This window comes from Diaphorina citri, unplaced genomic scaffold (genome assembly GCF_000475195.1).
Source record: "Diaphorina citri unplaced genomic scaffold, Diaci psyllid genome assembly version 1.1 scaffold554, whole genome shotgun sequence".
Taxonomy (NCBI): Eukaryota; Metazoa; Arthropoda; class Insecta; order Hemiptera; family Psyllidae; genus Diaphorina; species Diaphorina citri.
In genome coordinates, this window is record NW_007377988.1 from 7,120 (window position 1) to 26,950 (window position 19,831).

The 19,831-nt window shown below is 38.6% G+C and overlaps 1 protein-coding gene across 3 annotated transcripts in view; it reads left to right on the forward strand.

The window, feature by feature from the left end:
• The first annotated feature begins 1,553 nt into the window (after window positions 1-1,553).
• The window catches only part of LOC103510024 (probable G-protein coupled receptor Mth-like 1), a 24,813-nt gene continuing 6,535 nt past the window's right edge, over window positions 1,554-19,831 (forward strand). For 2 of the 3 annotated variants that reach the window (XM_026824187.1, XM_008474660.3), the window contains exons 1-2: window positions 1,554-1,659; window positions 15,127-15,311. In XM_026824187.1, coding sequence (XP_026679988.1) covers window positions 1,589-1,659; window positions 15,127-15,311 — 256 coding nt within the window. In that variant the 5' untranslated portion in view covers window positions 1,554-1,588. Of the gene's footprint in view, window positions 1,660-15,126; window positions 15,312-17,120; window positions 17,306-19,831 lie in introns of all 3 variants that reach the window. The other variant, XM_026824186.1, reaches the window with a different exon arrangement.

The following is a 19,831-nucleotide window of genomic DNA, read 5'->3' on the forward strand; positions in this document are numbered from 1 at the left end:
ACTCTGTCCGTGGGCAACTTTTGCAACTATCAAAGGGATGGCAGTGTTTAGAATAACTTCTTCGCACCAACCAACCGCAACCCTTTTAAAGGTCAAAAATCTGGATAGACCCGGAGTGGTTAACAAAATGTACCTACCACAAAGTACCAATACCCTTTCCCCATGGGATTGCACCAATTTGGTTTCAGAATAAAACAGTCTTGTCTAAAAAATGTACACTACATTTCAATATGTATTATACATGGGAGGTATTGAAATTTAACCCTCTTTGGCCCCAAAAAGAGTCGAGAATAATGGGTTAACCCGGCTTTTGTCTTCATCCTTTGAGCCATTCATACACCTATATTTATGGCAATTCAAATCCAAGAGCCTCAATGTATGAACTTTTCATCAGATCGCCAATCACAATCGAGGTCGAGAGACATAATCTTCAAAGAGGTAACTAGACTGGCATAATTATTATTTTTTAGAGGTTTGATTCCTTTATCCCATTAGGATGAAATCCGCCCCGGGCGGAATCGAACCCGCGGCCGAGCGCTTACAAGGCAGATGCGCCACCAACCAAGCTATAACTAGGCTGGCTCAAGTCAACTTTGAAATTAAAAGAGTCTCAACCTGAACGTGAACTTTTTCATCAGATTAGCGAGAGGCCATAATCTAACTATAGGCTGGCTGAAGATAACAAGGCTGGCATAATGAATTCACAAGGCCAATAAATGGATGGGTGACTTAAACATTATATTGGGAATAAAGGGAGAACGGGCTCTAGTCTTGATTTTAAATCATCACATAAAAGTAAAATCAAATCAAGAATAATAATAAACTGAATATTAAACAAATTAGGTAGGTAGGGTACATAGGTACTGATTTTCTCTAGTCACGATCGAATAAACTACGGACTAAAAAATTCCCGGAGGAACGGGCCCAGCTTGTTTCAATGTGAATACATTTTCATTCTACCTACAGATCTTTTTGTGTCTTTTCTTATCTTTACCGGAATAGACGTATGAATACAATAGAAACCCCATGTCCGGTATATTGAGCTAGTCGCTTTGGGTGACAGAAATACAGATTGCAGACTAGATAAGACTCTTGGGCCACTCTTCTTGGGCTTCAGGACACAAATACGGAATGAGAATGCTACGACACAGACCACACGAGTCAATGTAGCGGTATAATAATAATAATAAACTGAATATTAAACAAATTAGGTAGGTACATAGGTACTGATTTTCTCTAATCACGATCGAATAAACTACGGATTAAAAAATTCCCGGAAGGACGGGCCCAGCTTGTTTCAATGTGAATACATTTTCATTTTACCCACAGATCTTTTTGTGTCTTTTCTTATCTTTACCGGAATAGACACCGTATGAATACAATAGAAACCCCATGTCCGGTATTGAGCTAGTCGCTTTGGGTGACAGAAATACAGATTGCAGACTAGATAAGACTCTTGGGCCACTCTTCTTGGGCTTCAGGACACAAATACGGAATGAGAAATTGAGAATGCTACGACACAAACCACACGACTCAATATTTCATATCGTTTTAACTTTTCATTTTGTTCTCTGTTTCAGCTACTGGCATGCACTTCCTGTTCTTGGCGGCCTTCTTCTGGCTCAATACCATGTGCTTCAATATTTGGTGGACGTTTAGGTAAGTACTTTCAACATTTAACGGACCTCTATCAAAAATTTTGGACGCTTACAAGATAAAGCATGTATATTTAAAGATATCCACTTGTTTTGTTAGGTACTTGGAGTAAGTCTTAGACCTATCTGTACTTGTAAAAGGCAATTATTACAAAGTAAAGTAAAGTCAAGGTCGAATGTTGATCTTTTACACCGAAATACCAACCGGTTCTATAACCAAACAACGCTCCTAGTTTTAGTTGAGCACCTCGCCTATAGTGGGTATCTCGTAATACCTACCTTAAGTAGATTTAATACAGACTTGATTATAATGCACAGCTGGGGTATTAAATAGGAAAGTTTATTGATCTCACAGTTGAGATATGAAGGGGGTATCTTGTCAGTGGAGGATTCTCGGTGGTGTAGTGGTCAATGCTCGCCTGGTAGGAGGGCGCGGGTTCGATCTCAGTCAAGGCATGGAATTTCGTACTCTTTAGTTCGAGCTTTTTTTTTGAACCGCTTTTACATTACTTCAAGGCACATTCTTTTACATCCATGCTTGTCCAGGAACGGAAAATTTCGGTCAGAAAATTTCCGCCCTAGCCGGTATTCGAACCCAGGATCTCCAGGTTGAGAGTCAGTAAAATTTGCTTAAAGTTAAGGGGAAGTGGGAGAAAAGTTGAGGTGAAAATGCCGAAAAACGCTGAAATTCTGTTTCGTGTTAATATAAGCCGGGCGGTGCTGCGAACTCTTGACGTTCGCGCGCCTCCCGGCGCGCTTGATATCTACTGGTTCTCCCAAGCTGATTATGAGCTAAATATACGGGTACTACTTAATGTATAAATACTCAGCGCATTACCTATATCTCAATATCTGATTAGAATATGAACATTGAACATATCAGGGCATAATATTGAAATAAAATAAATATTGATATTATTAGTGAACAAACGTCTATTTGGTTCCCCTGGAGCATTTATCTTGCTCAAAACCTCTTTAGACTACTTTTATGAACACATAACAAGAAAAAAGTCTCGAGAGTCTAAGGCTAAAAAGCAGAGTGGAGAGGAGAGCAAAGAGCATAGGCAGGAGATTCGAATCCCTCAACCTTCAACTTGATATTCGCCACTGTTAGTAATATCTACTGGTTCTCCCAAGCTGATTATGAGCTAAATATACGGGTACTACTTAATGTATAAATACTCAGGGCATACCTATATCTCAATATCTGATTAGAATATGAACATTGAACACATCAGGGCATAATATCATATTGAAATAAAATAAATACTGATATTATTAGTGAACAAACGTCTATTTGGTTTCCCTGGAGCATTTATCTTGCTCAAAACCTCTTCAGACTACTTATGAACACATAGCAAGAAAAAAGTCTCGAGAGGAGAGCAAAGAGCATAGGCAGGAGAATCGAATCCCTCAACCTTCAACTTGGAAGGATCAGAAAAACAGAGTGTTTTTTCCCCTTTACTTTCACTTAAAACAGGATTTCAACCTATTAGCTAGAACACTGATCAATGTCCAATGAAATGAGGCAAAGGCAGAGTTCGAACCCAGAACCTTCTAGTAACCGATGACCACTCTAAAACAGAGACATGAAGAGTCTGAGACCAATGAAATGAGGCAAAGGCAGAGTTCGAACCCAGAACCTTCTAGTAACCAATGACCACTCTAAAACAGAGACATGAAGAGTCTGAGACAGTATACATTGCTGACGGCATTACAAACATGATTGCCCATGGCAGGCTGTAATCTACTTCAAACTGGTTTCATAAAAAATGTACCAATGAAATGAGGCAAAGGCAGAGTTCGAACCCAGAACCTTCTAGTAACCAATGACCACTCTAAAACAGAGACATGAAGAGTCTGAGGCAGTACATTGCTGACGGCATTACAAGCATGATTGCCCATGGCAGGCTGTAATCTACTTCAAACTAGTTTCATAAAAAATGTTGCATTACAAGCATGATTGCCCATGGCAGGCTGTAATCTACTTCAAACTGGTTTCATAAAAAATGTACACTACATTTCAATATGTATTACACATGGGAGGTATTGAAATTTAACCCTCTTTGGCCCCAAAAAGAGTCGAGAATAATGGGTTAACCCGGCTTTTGTGTTCATCCTTTGAGTCATTCATACACCTATATTTATGTCAATTCGAATCCAAGAGCCCTAATGTATGAACTTTTCATCAGATCACCAATCACAATCGAGGTCGAGAGCAGTGTTGCCAGATGTACGGTAATTACCGTATTTGTACGGTATTCGAGCTTTGGTACGATAATGTGTACGGTAATGAAATTTATACGATAATGTACGGTAATTCGCTGTAAAAGTATGGCACTATGCAAAAATGTACGACTTTACAAAAGTTGCATACGGTAAAGTACGGTATTTTCAGCAAAATTGTACGCTAATCTCAGCTGACCAGTCTGGCAACACTGGTCGAGAGACATAATCTTCAAAGAGGTAACTAGACTGGCATAATTATTATTTTTTAGAGGTTTGATTCCTTTATCAATCCTAACGAACATTATCCCATCAGGATGAAATCCGCCCCGGGCGGAATCGAACATGAACTTTTCATCAGATCGCCAATCACAATCGAGGTCGAGAGACATAATCTTCAAAGAGGTAACTAGACTGGCATAATTATTATTTTCTAGAGGTTTGATTCCTTTATCAATCCTAACGAACATTATCCCATCAGGATGAAATCCGCCCCGGGCGGAATTGAACCCGCGGCCTAGCGCTTACAAGACAGACGCGCTACCAACCAAGCTAACTAGGCCGGCTCAAGTCAACTTTGAAATTAAAAGAGTCTCAACCTGAACGTGAACTTTTTCATCAGATTAGCGAGAGGCCATAATCCTCCAATCCTTGATGCTAACTATAGGCTGGCTGAAGATAACTAGGCTGGCATAATTAATTAAAATGAGTGCCCCAGTCAAGCGGTGAATAATAAAAATTACTCCCTAGACATCCCTATGTCATGCGAATCATCGCATTGGAACGACTATAAGGGAATACCACACTACCACACATGATATCAGCATGTCTATATGACACTGTCATACTATTACAGTCATGCAATATTCTAGGAATAGGCTAAACAATGATATTAGATAAGTCGGGTCACAATTGAATCTAATTGAAAATAGACTGAACTCGACAGACGGGACATCAGTAGTCAGTAGGTGTTGATTTTTGCCCTTTTTACGGATTTTTAAGGCGTGTCCAAACATGGTCGATCGATAGCGTTATCGAGGCAGTGTGAACAGTCTACATCGATCTACGGTCGGTCGTCTATAATCCTATATGTCACGCTGAGACAGGACTAGAAAGTCCTTCTACCCCGCAGTCTAAACGAGGGTTACTCGAATTATACTGCTCAAAGAAGTCCCCTTACTCTAACCCAGCAGCAGGTTACGACTATTATTTTCTTCGAATTCTCAAACAATATTAAGGATAAAATTCTATATCTCAGCAGGGATTGAACCCACGACCTCCTGACTACTAGGCGAGCGTCTTGATCTCTACGCCACCGAGGCAGGAATGTAAACAAAAACTCTTCATATTTACGGTAAACCTGATGGTATCCGGTAGTCGGTATAGCACGTAATTTTCACCGCTTGTACTCTGCTTATACACCGCTAATACCTGTATACACCGCTATTTGATATAGCGTTTTTCATAATGGAGATTTTCCGGCTTGACATTTGACGGACCTCTATCAAAAATTTTGGACGCTTACAAGATAAAGCATGTATATTTAAAGATATCCACTTGTTTTGTTAGGTACTTAGAGTAAGTCTTAGACCTATCTGTACTTGTAAAAGGCAATTACAAAGTATGTACAACTACTTTGCTACCAACAGCTGATATGGGCGGAGAATAAAAACTTCAATAAAACTTGAGTAACTCATTAAATCGTTTTATTACTCCATCAATTGCCCATTAGCTACCGTTCCAAACTCATCCTTTAAGTTATCCTGGACAATGACGAGCTATCAGGGTCGTTTACAGGGGGAGTTCGTATACTCAAGGAGGCTCGAAACCAGCAGCATTTTTTTAGGACGTTTGATAGAGGGAGAGCTATCAGGGTCGTTTACAGGGGGAGTTCGTATACTCAAGGAGGCTCGAAACCAGCAGCATAAAAACTTCAATAAAACTTGAGTAACTCATTAAATCGTTTTATTACTCCATCAATTGCCCATTAGCTACCGTTCCAAACTCATCCTTAAGTTCTCCTGGACAATGACGAGCTATCAGGGTCGTTTACAGGGGGAGTTCGTATACTCAAGGAGGCTCGAAACCAGCAGCCTTTTTTTAGGACGTTTGATAGAGGGAACTGTAACTGCTAAGGTTTTATCAAGGAAAACGGGATAGGAGAAAGCCAGCAGTTCCGAGAACCTTTTCTGTACAGGATGATATCCGTCCCTTGCGGAAATCGATTTTTTTTTTTTAAATCATGTTGTAATAATGTGAGCATTATTGGAGTCAGGATAGGAGAAAGCCAGCAGTTCCGAGAACCTTTTCTGTACGGGATGATATTACAAAGTATGTACAACTACTTTGCTACCAACAGCTGATATGGGCGGAGAATAAAAACTTCAATAAAACTTGAGTAACTCATTAAATGGTTTTATTACTCCATCAATTGCCCATTAGCTACCGTTCCAAACTCATCCTTAAGTTATCCTGGACAATGACAATCTATCAGGGTCGTTGACAGGGGGAGTTCGTATACTCAAGGAGGCTCGAAACCAGCAGCCTTTTTTTTAGGTCGTTTGATAGAAGGAACTGTAACTGCTAAGGTTTTATCAAGGAAAACGGGATAGGAGAAAGCCAGCAGTTCCGAGAACCTTTTCTGTACAGGATGATATCCGTCCCTTGCGGAAATCGATTTTTTTTTAATTATGTTGTAATAATGTGACCATTATTGGAGTCAGTCCCGAGCCTAGGCGCCTCAAGAGGGCCCCGGAAGCAGTATCTTTCTTCTTCTTTGTGAAAAATGTTGAAAAGGGACCGGAGCTAGCCCCAGGGCCCGCATAACGGCCCTGCAAGCTATCATGAAAGTTGCCATTGAAGTTGAGTTATGTTGGAAGTTGAGTTATCTTGAACATTGAGTTATGTTGGACATTGGTAATTAAGTTTATATCTTGACGATTGGAAGGATTGGAAACTTGTGGCAATAAAAAGAGTTTATGACGAAAATAACATGGAGGCCCGTATATCAGTTAAAAAAAAATTAAAAATATAAAGACCTCCTCGTAAACAGGAGGGCGCGGGTCCAATCCCAGCCGAGGCATGGAATTTCTTCATAATTTATTCGATAATTTGAACACTCAACAATAGAGCTCTGGGTTAGGTGGTAAAGAACGCCTTCGGTATTAACCTTGGCTAGTCACTTTCCAATCAAGAGTGTTTTATTGTTTCAGAAATACACAAACAATGGCACTACCTTAGTTATTACTTAATATTGCAATAATTTGAAATTCGGCACTACCTTAGTTATTACTTGATATTGGAAGTTTGAAAATGTTTAATTTTAACAGGAGTCGTAAAAAATTATGAAAAATCAAAACAATTTCATTTCTTAAAAACAATAAAAGATGGAATTTCTTCATAATTTATTCGATAATTTGAACACTCAACAATAGAGCTCTGGGTTAGGTGGTAAAGAACGCCTTCGGTATTAACTATTAACCTTGGCTAGTCACTTTCCAATCAAGAGTTTTTTATTGTTTCAAAAATACACAAACAATGGCATCGCAATAATTTGAAATTCGGCACTACATTAGTTATTACTTAATATTGGAAGTTTGAAAATGTTCAATTTTAACAGGAGTCGTAAAAAATTATGAAAAATCAAAACAATTTCATTTCTTAAAAACAATAAAATTTCGGTTTGTTTACAAAAATTCTCTCTCATCACATCGTATAAGAGAGATTTGTGTAAACGTCACAGTTTCCCATAATAATGGTGCGAAGTGTTTGAAGAAATGAAATAAATGAATGAAATTATTCTTCAAATCGTGATCAACAGATAACATGAATAATTAAACAAACATAGAGTGTTAACACTGTTAACAGCCCGGTACAAGTGATGTAGAAATGAACGAGAAGTGGTTATGTTGGTAGACAAACAAGCCAAATATCTTACTTTTTAGAGAGATTTCGTACCACCAACCTAAGTGACAATAATTGAATAATTCTTTTGTTTCTACTGAAAAATGTAAATAAAGCACTGTTTATATTAATACAAATACTGATTGAAACGTGAGACGTAAGTTGACCAAAACCTATCTCTGCACATGCACAATTTTGATGGGACTTACGTTTTCCGAAAATTCAATTATGGAGAACGTAACTTTTGGAAAAGATATGGTACTTGTTCAGAAGTCACGTCAATGGAAAATTGCTACCAAAGGGAGCTGTCACAAATGAGCAGTGACCAGTGTTATTACAGGGTTAGGTTAAACGCAAAAAGGAGCTTTCACGCATTGAGCAGTGGCAGTGACCAATGTTATTACAGGGTTGGTTAAACGCAAAAAGAATAAAATTTCGGTTTGTTTACAAAAATTCTCTCTCATCACATCGTATAAGAGAGATTTGTGTAAACGTCACAGTTTCCCATAATAATAATAATGGTGCGAAGTGTTTGAAGAAATGAAATAAATGAATGAAATTATTCTTCAAATCGTGATCGATCAACAGATAACATGAACAATTAAACAAACATAGAGTGTTAACACTGTTAACAGCCCGGTACAAGCGATGTAGAAATGAACGAGAAGTGGCTCTGTTGGCAGGCAAACAAGCCAAATATCTTACTTTTTAGAGAGATTTCGTACCACCAACCTAAGTGACAATAATTCTTTTGTTTCTACTGAAAAATGTAAATAAAGCACTGTTTATATCTACTAATACGAATACTGATTGAAACGTAAGACGTAAGTTGACCAAAACCTATCTCTGCACATACACAATTTTGATGGGACTTACGTTTTCCGAAAATTCAATTATGGAGAACGTAACTTTTGGAAAAGATACGGTACTTGTTCAGAAGTCACGTCAATGGAAAATTGCTACAAAAAGGGGCTGTCACAAATGAGCAGTGACCAGTGTTATTACAGGGTTAGGTTAAACGCAAAAAGGAGCTTTCTTTTTCATTGTCGTGGCTTCTGAATATACGTCTTGTTTTTAGCATGATGGGTCATAAGATGACAGACAGTCTAACTCTAAATAAAGAGCTACTGAACTTATAGGTACTGGTTCTGATTAGTGATTGCTTCTGAATATACGTCTTGTTTTTAGCATTATGGGTCATAAGATGACAGACAGTCTAACTCTAAATAAAGAGCTACTGAACTTATAGTTACTGGTTCTGATTAGAGATATGAAGAAATGAAATAAATGAATGAAATTATTCTTCAAATCGTGATCAACAGATAACATGAATAATTAAACAAACATAGAGTGTTAACAGCCCGGTAGTCCCGGTACAAGCGATGTAGAAATGAACGAGAAGTGGCTATGTTGGCAGACAAACAAGCCAAATATCTTACTTTTTAGAGAGATTTCGTACCACCAAGTGACAATAATTCTTTTGTTTCTACTGAAAAATGTAAATAAAGCACTGTTTATATTAATACAAATACTGATTGAAACGTGAGACGTAAGTTGACCAAAACCTATCTCTGCACATGCACAATTTTGATGGGACTTACGTTTTCCGAAATCAGTGTGATTTCTCAATTATTTAGCCTTAAGATACCATGGTATACCCAGTGTGATTTCTCAATTATTTAGCCTTAAGATACCATGGTATACCATGGTATCTTAAGGCTAAATAATTGAGAAATCACACTGATTGATCTCAGGTATCATAAGCGTTGTACAAAACAATACAGTTTTCCGAAAATTCAATTATGGAGAACGTAACTTTTGGAAAAGATACGGTACTTGTTCAGAAGTCACGTCAATGGAAAATTGCTACAAAAAGGAGCTGTCACAAATGAGCAGTGACCAGTGTTATTACAGGGTTAGGTTAAACGCAAAAAGGAGCTTTCACACATTGAGCAGTGACCAATGTTATTACAGGGTTGGTTAAAAAAAAGAGCTTTCTTTTTCATTGTCGTGGCTTCTGAATATACGTCTTGTTTTTAGCATTATGGGTCATAAGATGACAGACAGTCTAACTCTAAATAAAGAGCTACTGAACTTATAGGTACTGGTTCTGATTAGAGATTAACTAATTTAGAGATTACTCACAAGCGACGCAGATGTGGACCGAGCTGATAAATTAGCCGTGCATCTTTTGTGGTTAACGTGGCTGATATGGAATTAGTTTTCTCCTCACACTGATAACGAATAATTAGACGGATGTTTTGTTTTTGACACGAAGGCACGTTCGCAGAGATTGGATAAATGAATGAGAAGTCCATCTGACACATCTGTGAAATCTGTAGCTTCTCATGTGGATGGTACCGGGTTCGATACCCACCATCGAGAGAAAAAATTGCACTCGTTTTTCGATTGCAAATATTTCAATGGGGTACCTATTTGCTAGATTAAAACAGCGTTGAATGATATAGAGATTGCCCCAGGCAATTATTCCGCCCTTTGTTTTCAATAACCCTTAGAGGTCCATTATTATTTGGTCAAATTCTCAAATGATTGAGGATAAAATTCCATACCTCGGATGGGATCGAACCCCCGCCCTCCTGTTTACCAGACGTATCTATCTGCTACTTCTGGTCAACTTACGCCACTTTTTCTCCTCACACTGATAACGAATAATTAGACGGATGTTTTGTTTTTGACACGAAGGCACGTTCGCAGAGATTGGATAAATGAATGAGTAGTCCATCTGACACATCTTGAAATCTGTAGCTTCTCATGTGGATGGTACCGGGTTCGATACCCACCATCGACAGAAAAAATTGCACTCGTTTTTCGATTGCAAATATTTCAATGGGGTACCTATTTGCTAGATTAAAACATCGTTGAATGGTAGAGATTGCCCCAGGCAATTATTCCGCCCTTTGTTTTCAATAACCCTTAGAGGTCCATTATTATGTGGTCAAATTCTCAAATGATTGAGGATAAAATTCCATGCCTCGGATGGGATCGAACCCCCGCCCTCCTGTTTACCAGACGAGCGTCTTGACCACTACACCACCGAAGCAAGGAGTATCTATCTGCTACTTCTGGTCAACTTACGCCACTGGTCTAATAATTCAATTTCCAAAACCAGTCAGCCAATTACTAAAACTTCGATGTCAGACAAAAAACTTTCTTCCATCTCTCACGTTCATCATTAAACTCGCCTTCTCGCGTGAGTTCTTGCTTTAAACCAGATAACTACCAGTCTCCTTGTTTCTCAGTATATTGACGTAGCCAATCATCAAAGTCTTTGTCTCGGTCACTGGTCTAATAATTCAATTTCCAAAACCAGTCAGCCAATTACTAAAACTTCGATCTCAGACAAAAAACTTTCTTCCATCTCTTCACATTCATCATTAAACTCGCCTTCTCGCGTGAGTTCCTGCTTTAAACCAGATAACTACCAGTCTCCTTGTTTCTCTCACTGGTCTAATAATTCAATTTCCAAAACCAGTCAGCCAATTACTAAAACTTCGATCTCAGACAAAAAACTTTCTTCCATCTCTTCACGTCCATCATTAAACTCGCCTTCTCGCGTGAGTTCCTGCTTTAAACCAGATAACTACCAGTCTCCTTGTTTCTCAGTATATTGACTTAGCCAATCATCAAAGTCTTTGTCTCGGTGATTTTAAGAATTTGAGAATTCAAACCAGACTCCAAATCTGGGTCAATCGTCGTGTGCGTTTCCTACATCCTACGTACACATTATTTTAAATCTGTGAGATGATTCTTGTGGTTTTTGGTCTGTACAGATTTTGTACTTACCTATCCATACTGCGTTTATCTGTGTACCTGCGTAACAACTTCTATGCAGGGCCGGAATTTTCTTTTAGCTGGGAAAAATGGCTGACTCCGAGCTCCCTTAAGGTGCGTCCACAGTTATAGTCCACACATAGTCGACCGGCCACCAATCGATGTCGACGGACACGTTCACACAGATTTTCCTCGTCGATCGACAGCCGGTCGACTATGTTTGGACACACCTTTATGGAATTCGGTCGGGTCAAGTGGGATCAGAATGGCCGGATAAACCCCCTCTGACTGGGCCTGCTGGTCCTACTTATATGCACTGTTTTAAAGATACCTCGACCACAAAACGGATCTCCGGGTAGTCACTATCACTACTTACAATGCGTGCTATTGTTATTCAGATTCAGCTGTACCACCATTTGAAATCTGGGTCGAAAGTTCTTGTTTTCTAAAATGAGTAATTTTGGTTTTGGAGAGATGAATTTTGTGGGATAGGAATATGCAATAAGCATAAAATATTGTATTATAAACGCTATAAACTATAAACCATCCAAATCCTAAAATTTGTGGGATTCGATATGCATACAGGTATTACAAGTTCATGCGTATTTCTTGTGCCGTTTTACTTACTTAAATGACTACAACCACAATATGAGTACCTATTAAGCTTAGTACTTTCCTTTGTCTTTAAATTGTAAGTTTAGAAATCATCATTACCTTTGATAATTGGGTCAAAAGCTCGGATGTGTTTTCTACAATATCTGGGGTTTATAGAGATGGGTTTTGTGGGATTCGATATACCCACAAGTTCATTTAGTTTATGCATATTTTGTACTGTTGTAAATTACTGATGACACCACAAACCTTTATTAATCTGAAATCCACATAGGTACACACCTAAAGTCTTCTTCTTCCCAGCCTTTTCCTAATACTTAAATAGGGTCGGCGTTTCTTGTCAGTCCCTTCCAGGTACCTAAATAAAGGCTAAAATGCACAGTGTGGTGTGGATACACTAATAAGCACCATTACATCTCAATTATCAAGGGGCAACGGGCTCATAATAAAACCCATCTCATCATCAAATTCATCAATCATCACTCTTAATAATAAATCTAATAAAATAGCAGAGTTACAAAGCATAGATCCCATTTCTCACAACGCCATATATTTCATTGTTAAAACAGCATATATCCCACCAACATAACTATCGCATATGTCCTTATTGTTAAAACTGATACGTCTTTCTATAATATCCCATTGTTTCACTTTTCTAGTCATATCGCCAATTTCTGCTGAGCCAATGGAAAACTGTTTCCTTCGACGTTGTTTACTGATAATTTCTTTAGCTTCCAACATTATTTCATTGTTTTTTGCCGTGTTTTATCTTTGCTCAGCAGAAAAATACCGTGTCTTCGTGTGTGAGAGGTTGGTTTTCTGTATGATACTGCGGTCATGTGGTTTACGGAAAGATACTGAATAGTAGTCTATCTTGTTGCTTGTTGGCTTTAGCAAATGCTTCAGCTGTACCACCATTTGAAATCTGGGTCGAAAGTTCTTGTTTTCTAAAATGAGTAATTTTGGTTTTGGAGAGATGAATTTTGTGGAATAGGAATATGCAATAAGCATAAAATATTGTATTATAAACGCTATAAACCATCCGAATGCTAAAATTTGTGGGATTCGATATGCATACAGGTATTACAAGTTGATGCGTATTTCTTGTGCCGTTTTAAATGACTACAACCACAATATGAGTACCTCTTATGCTTAATACTTTCCTTTGTCTTTAAATTGTAAGTTTAGAAATCATCATTATCTTTGATATTTGGGTCAAAAGCTCGGATGTGTTTTCTACAATATCTGGGGTTTATAGAGATGGGTTTTGTGGGATTCGATATACCCACAAGTTCATTTAGTTTATGCATATTTTGTACTGTTGTAAATTACTGATGACACCACAAACCTTTAATAATCTGAAATCCACATAGGTACATACCTAAAGTCTTCTTCTTCCCAGCCTTTTCCTACTACTTAAATAGGGTCGACGTTTCTTGTCAGTCCCTTCCAGGTACCTAAATAAAGGCTAAAATGCACAGTGTGGTGTGGATGCACTAATAAGCACCATTACATCTCCTCCAGGTACCTAAATAAAGGCTAAAATGCACAGTGTGGTGTGGATGCACTAATAAGCACCATTAAATCTTAATTATCAAGGGGCTCATAATAAAACCCATATCATCATCAATCATCACTCTTAATAATAAATAATAAGTCTAATAAAAGAGCAGAGTTACAAAGCATAGATCCCATTTCTCACAACGCCATATATTTCATTGTTAAAACAGCATATATCCCACCAACATAACTATCACATATGTCCTTATTGTTAAAACTGATACGTCTTTCTATAATATCCCATTGTTTCATTTTTCTAGTCATATCGCCAATTTCTGCTGAGCCAATGGAAAACTGTTTCCTTCGACGTTGTTTACTGATAATTTCTTTAGCTTCCAACATTATTTCATTGTTTTTTGCCGTGTTTTATCTTTACTCAGCAGAAAAATACCGTGTCTTCGTGTGTGAGAGTTTGGTTTTCTGTATGATACTGCGGTCATGTGGTTTACGAGAAAGATACTGAATAGTAGTCTATCTTGTTGCTTGTTGGCTTTAGCAAATGTGATTTGAATGCCAATTTCCAGACTCCTCAAAATTAACATTATTTGATGTTTTCTTCCGGTCTTTGGCCTCCAGAACAGGAAAATCACTAGAACTTGAACGGGGAGAAATAATTAAAATATTGAAATATCAGACAGTCTGAGCGTGAGTGGCGAGCATTACCAGGGCGGTACAGGCAGCTTGGGTTATTAGCGCGCAGGAATTCTGACTCCCCTATGTAGCTTTTGGGCCCGAATTTGCTCCATCATCCATCCATCCGTCTTTTCAAAGTTGGGAGGAGGAAAAGCATTTTCTGTATGAGTTTAATCGTTCTTTCATAAACCACCCAATTCCTCCCATCTCTCCCATTCTACCCATCAACCTCCCAAAACCCAATTCTATTCGATTCCTAAATCCTAAAATATTGAAATATCAGACAGTCTGAGCGTGAGTGGCGAGCATTACCAGGGCGGTACAGGCAGCTTGGGTTATTAGCGCGCAGGAAATCTGAATCCCCTATGTAGCTTGGGCCGAAATTTGCTCCATCATTCATCCCTCTTTTCAAAGTTGGGAGGAGGAAAAGCAATTTCTGTATGAGTTTAATCGTTCTTTCATAAACCTCCCAATTTCTACCTAATTCCTCCCATTCTAACCATCTACCTCCCAAAATCCAATTCTAATTCCATCAATATTCTTCTCTCTTCTTTTTCTTTTTCGCCTTTTCCCGTGTACAGATTTTTTCGTATTTTTCGTCAGCCTCTCAATCAGCCCTAAATAGGGTGATTGCTTTGGGCTGACATTTGGTTTTGGCTACAAATTTTACGAGTGGATGCCCTTCACACTCAACGTTTGCTATTTCTTCCAATATTCTAATCGAGCTCATGTCTTCTCTTCACAGGGACATCCGCCCCACGAGTTTGGACAAGACGCAGGAAACGTTTCGTCTACGCATGTACGAGCTGTATGCCTGGGGCGTACCCCTTCTTATCACGGGGGTTGGGGCCCTCATGGATCATCTGCCCAACGAGTACAAGCCCGACATCATGAAGCCCAAGTTTGGCGAAAACAGATGCTGGTTTTACGGTGAGTTTTTACAGCCCAAGATGCCTATTATTGAATTTACCTATGTAATTTAGACGTCCTTTGTAAATACCTACTATTTTACTTATAAGTATACGGACTTACCCATTGTTAAACATAACTTAAGTAAAATAGGAACCAAAATGGCTTTACAGCTCAGAAGAGATCACAGACCCACCTCTGCGGCCGAGTGGTCAAGAGTACTAAACATCAATCCCGAAGCTCTTGGTTTCGAATCCCAGGCGGGGCGGAAATTTTCTAACCAATCTTTTAAGCTCCCGTATGGGCCATTGGGCATGGAATGGCATGCATGTAAAAGAATGTGCCTTGAATTATTACTTGACTTGAACCACCAACCACCAGATCCGAAATGCACCGTGCTTCTGCTAATACACCGCTGAGGTTTTATTGCTAGGAGTACATATATCCTGTATTAGTATTACCATCATCTGATTCTTTACTAGATTAGCGGTTTCTAATATGATTTGTGCTTCTAATTAACACGATCAAAGAGTCTGCAATGTCTGCATGTCTTATCCAATTAGAACTTTAACAAAATACATACCAAAGCCAAATGTATGCCAACATCGCCTTCAGCCCCTGTGGCGCTGTTTGTGTTATTATTTGTGGATTAGAAAAGAGATCCTTCATTATATTCAGCAAAATCAATAGGTACTAACGCCGAAATATGCAAATTTTAGTTGCTGAAAGAGGAGGGCCAATTTAACTTTTTTCGATTTCTAATTAACACGGTTCAAGTAGAGCCCTTCAGGCTTCAGGTCTCAATTGGTCGTAAATAAAAGAGACATGCCGGCATGTGTATCGTTATCTAAATCGCGCCTTTGGCTATCAGGTATGAGTATGTATACCTAACATCAACCAAAAAAAAAACACTTTAACAGAACTCTTCAATTGTTCAAAAGTTCTTTCGCTTATGAGCTCAACACCCTCAAGACAAACTCTGCATAATGAAAATAATTAAAATAAAGGATATTCAGAATTAATTATACTTCGACATCGTTAATTATGTTCGGGAGTTTTCAAAAAGAATTAGATTCTTTTGAACCGATTGTTATTAAAATCAGACTACAGACTACGGGCATCGGAACGAATTCAGAGCAGACTTTCGGCCTCTTTTCCTTTCTTTCATAACTACACGATATCTCGAACTAAAATACATAAAATGATTAGATTGATTAGAAATTAAATCAGGACCAGAAAGTAATAACAAAATTCCCTCAAGTCGAACCCAAGACCTCCGGAGTGCAAGCCTAGCGTGAAACCAACTCGGCCACGAAGGACCAATAAACCATATTATGGCCACATGGAGAGACTAAATACATGGTCAGCGTAATGTGGCTAAGAGTGTTACCATGGGCAGTGTGGGTAGATAATAAATATCGCTGTAGCCTAGGTATTACATACTTCTTCTCATCCCTCTTTTCAAAGTTGGGAGGAGGAAAAGCAATTTCTGTATGAGTTTAATCGTTCTTTCATAAACCTCCCAATTTCTACCCAATTCCTCCGATCTCTCCCATTCTACCCATCAACCTCCCAAAACCCAATTCTATTCGATTCCTAAATCTAATTCTAATTCTATCAATATTCTTCTCTCTTCTTTTTCTTTTTTGCCTTTTCCCGTGTACAGATGTTTTCGTATTTTTCGTCAGCCTCTCAATCAGCCCTAAATAGGGTGATTGCTTTGGGTTGACATTTGGTTTTGGCTACAAATTTTACGAGTGGATGCCCTTCACACTCAACCTTTGCTATTTCTTCCAATATTCTAATCGAGCCCATGTCTTCTCTTCACAGGGACATCCGGCCCACAAGCTTGGACAAGACGCAGGAAACGTTTCGTCTGCGCATGTACGAGCTGTATGCCTGGGGTGTACCCCTTCTTATCACGGGAGTTGGGGCCCTCATGGATCATCTGCCCAACGAGTACAAGCCCGACATCATGAAGCCCAAGTTTGGCGAAAACAGATGCTGGTTTTACGGTGAGTTTTTACAGCCCAAGATGCCTATTATTGAATTTATGTAATAGATCAGTTGCGCTTACTTGGGTTATGTTTCCAAGGATCTGCCCAACGAGTACAAGCCCGACATCATGAAGCCCAAGTTTGGCGAAAACAGATGCTGGTTTTACGGTGAGTTTTTACAGCCCAAAATGCCTATTATTGAATTTATGTAATTTAGACGTCCTTTGTAAATACCTACTATATTTTACTTATAAGTATACGGACTTACCCATTGTTACCCGACATCATGAAGCCCAAGTTTGGCGAAAACAGATGCTGGTTTTACGGTGAGTTTTTACAGCCCAAGATGCCTATTATTGAATTTACCTATGTAATTTAGACGTCCTTTGTAAATACCTACTATTTTACTTATAAGTATACGGACTTACCCATTGTTAAACATAACTTAAGTAAAATAGGAACCAAAATGGCTTTACAGCTCAGAAGAGATCACAGACCCACCTCTGCGGCCGAGTGGTCAAGAGTACTAAACATCAATCCCGAAGCTCTTGGTTTCGAATCCCAGGCGGGGCGGAAATTTTCTAACCAATTTGACCTCAGATTTGGATTTTTCCCAACTTTTTACATAGGAATCGACCATTTATTCATAATTTTTACCCATTTGCAACTGCTCCATTTAGACGTCCTTTGTAAATACCTACTATTTTACTTATAAGTATACGGACTTACAAGTATCCATTGTTAAACATAACTTAAGTAAAATAGGAACCAAAATGGCTTTACAGCTCAGAAGAGATCACAGACCCACCTCTGCGGCCGAGTGGTCAAGAGTACTAAACATCAATCCCGAAGCTCTGGGTTCGAATCCCAGGTGGGGCGAAAATTTTCTAACCAAACTTTTAAGCTCCCGTATGGGCCATTGGGCATGGAATGGCATGCATGTAAAAGAATGTGCCTTGAATTATTACTTGACTTGAACCACCAACCACCAGATCCGAAATGCACCGTGCTTCTGCTAATACACCGCTGAGGTTTTATTGCTAGGAGTACATGGGCCATTGGGCATGGAATGGCATGCATGTAAAAGAATGTGCCTTGAATTATTACTTGACTTGAACCACCAACCACCAGATCCGAAATCTACCGTGCTTCTGCTAATCTAATACACCGCTGAGGTTTTATTGCTAGGAGTACATATAATATCCTGTATTAGTATTACCATCATCTGATTCTTTACTAGATTAGCGGTTTCTAATATGATTTGTGCTTCTAATTAACACGATCAAAGAGTCTGCAATGTCTGCATGTCTTATCCAATTAGAACTTTAACAAAATCAATACCAAAGCCAAATGTATGCCAACATCGCCTTCAGCCCCTGTGGCGCTATTTGTGTTATTATTTGTGGATTAGAAAAGAGATCCTTCATTATATTCAGCAAAATCAATAGGTACTAACGCCGAAATATGCAAATTTTAGTTGCTGAAAGAGGAGGGCCAATTTAACTTTTTTCGATTTCTAATTAACACGGTTCAAGTAGAGCCCTTCAGGCTTCAGGTCTCAATTGGTCGTAAATAAAAGAGACATGCCAAGAGTCTGCAATGTCTGCATGTCTTATCCAATTAGAACTTTAACAAAATCAATACCAAAGCCAAATGTATGCCAACATCGCCTTCAGACCCTGTGGCGCTGTTTGTGTTATTATTTGTGGATTAGAAAAGAGATCCTTCATTATATTCAGCAAAATCAATAGGTACTAAGTAACGCCGAAATATGCAAATTTTAGTTGCTGAAAGAGGAGGGCCAATTTAACTTTTTTTCGATTTCTAATTAACACGGTTCAAGTAGAGACGGGACAGTAGAAACTTAGAAAGCCGGCCATTCGGAAAACAAAACGTATCTCTTCAGGATAAAGTTCGGCCCAGGCAGGATTGAACCAGCGACCTAGCGCTTACAATTCGAAATACCCTCCAAGGTAACTTGGCTGGCTTTGAGTACGCTGGCGATGCGGATATTTCAGTTTCTCAGATAATATTTTACAGTGACCATATTTGATTTGACAACGACTATTGGGTGTTTTACCCACAGGCGAAAAGTTTGGAACCTCTACTGCTCCTCCGCTAGCGCGCTTGCATACTGGCGCTACCTAGCGGACGAAAATAGCAACTGCGTTAAGTCTGACGTCACACATCTTCATCAAAGTATCAAAGTTTATTTATTTCATGTTTCAACACATTGGGTTGTTAACATACATCAGTAGGTATATTATATACAGTAGGAAAAAAAGCAAAGAATGAGACAAAATGTGAATAATCTAGAGCAAAAGAAGTAAAAAAGAAAACAAAAACTAATGTAATAATTATGTACCTACCTACACATCGATACCTATACTCAGATATCTGTAGGCAAATTAGAACGGAAAATAAAAATTGAATTTTCGATCGTTTACAGTTATTTTTTGGGAGTTTTGACCTCAGATTTGGATTTTTCCCAACTTTTTACATAGGAATCGACCATTTATTCATAATTTTTACCCATTTGCAACT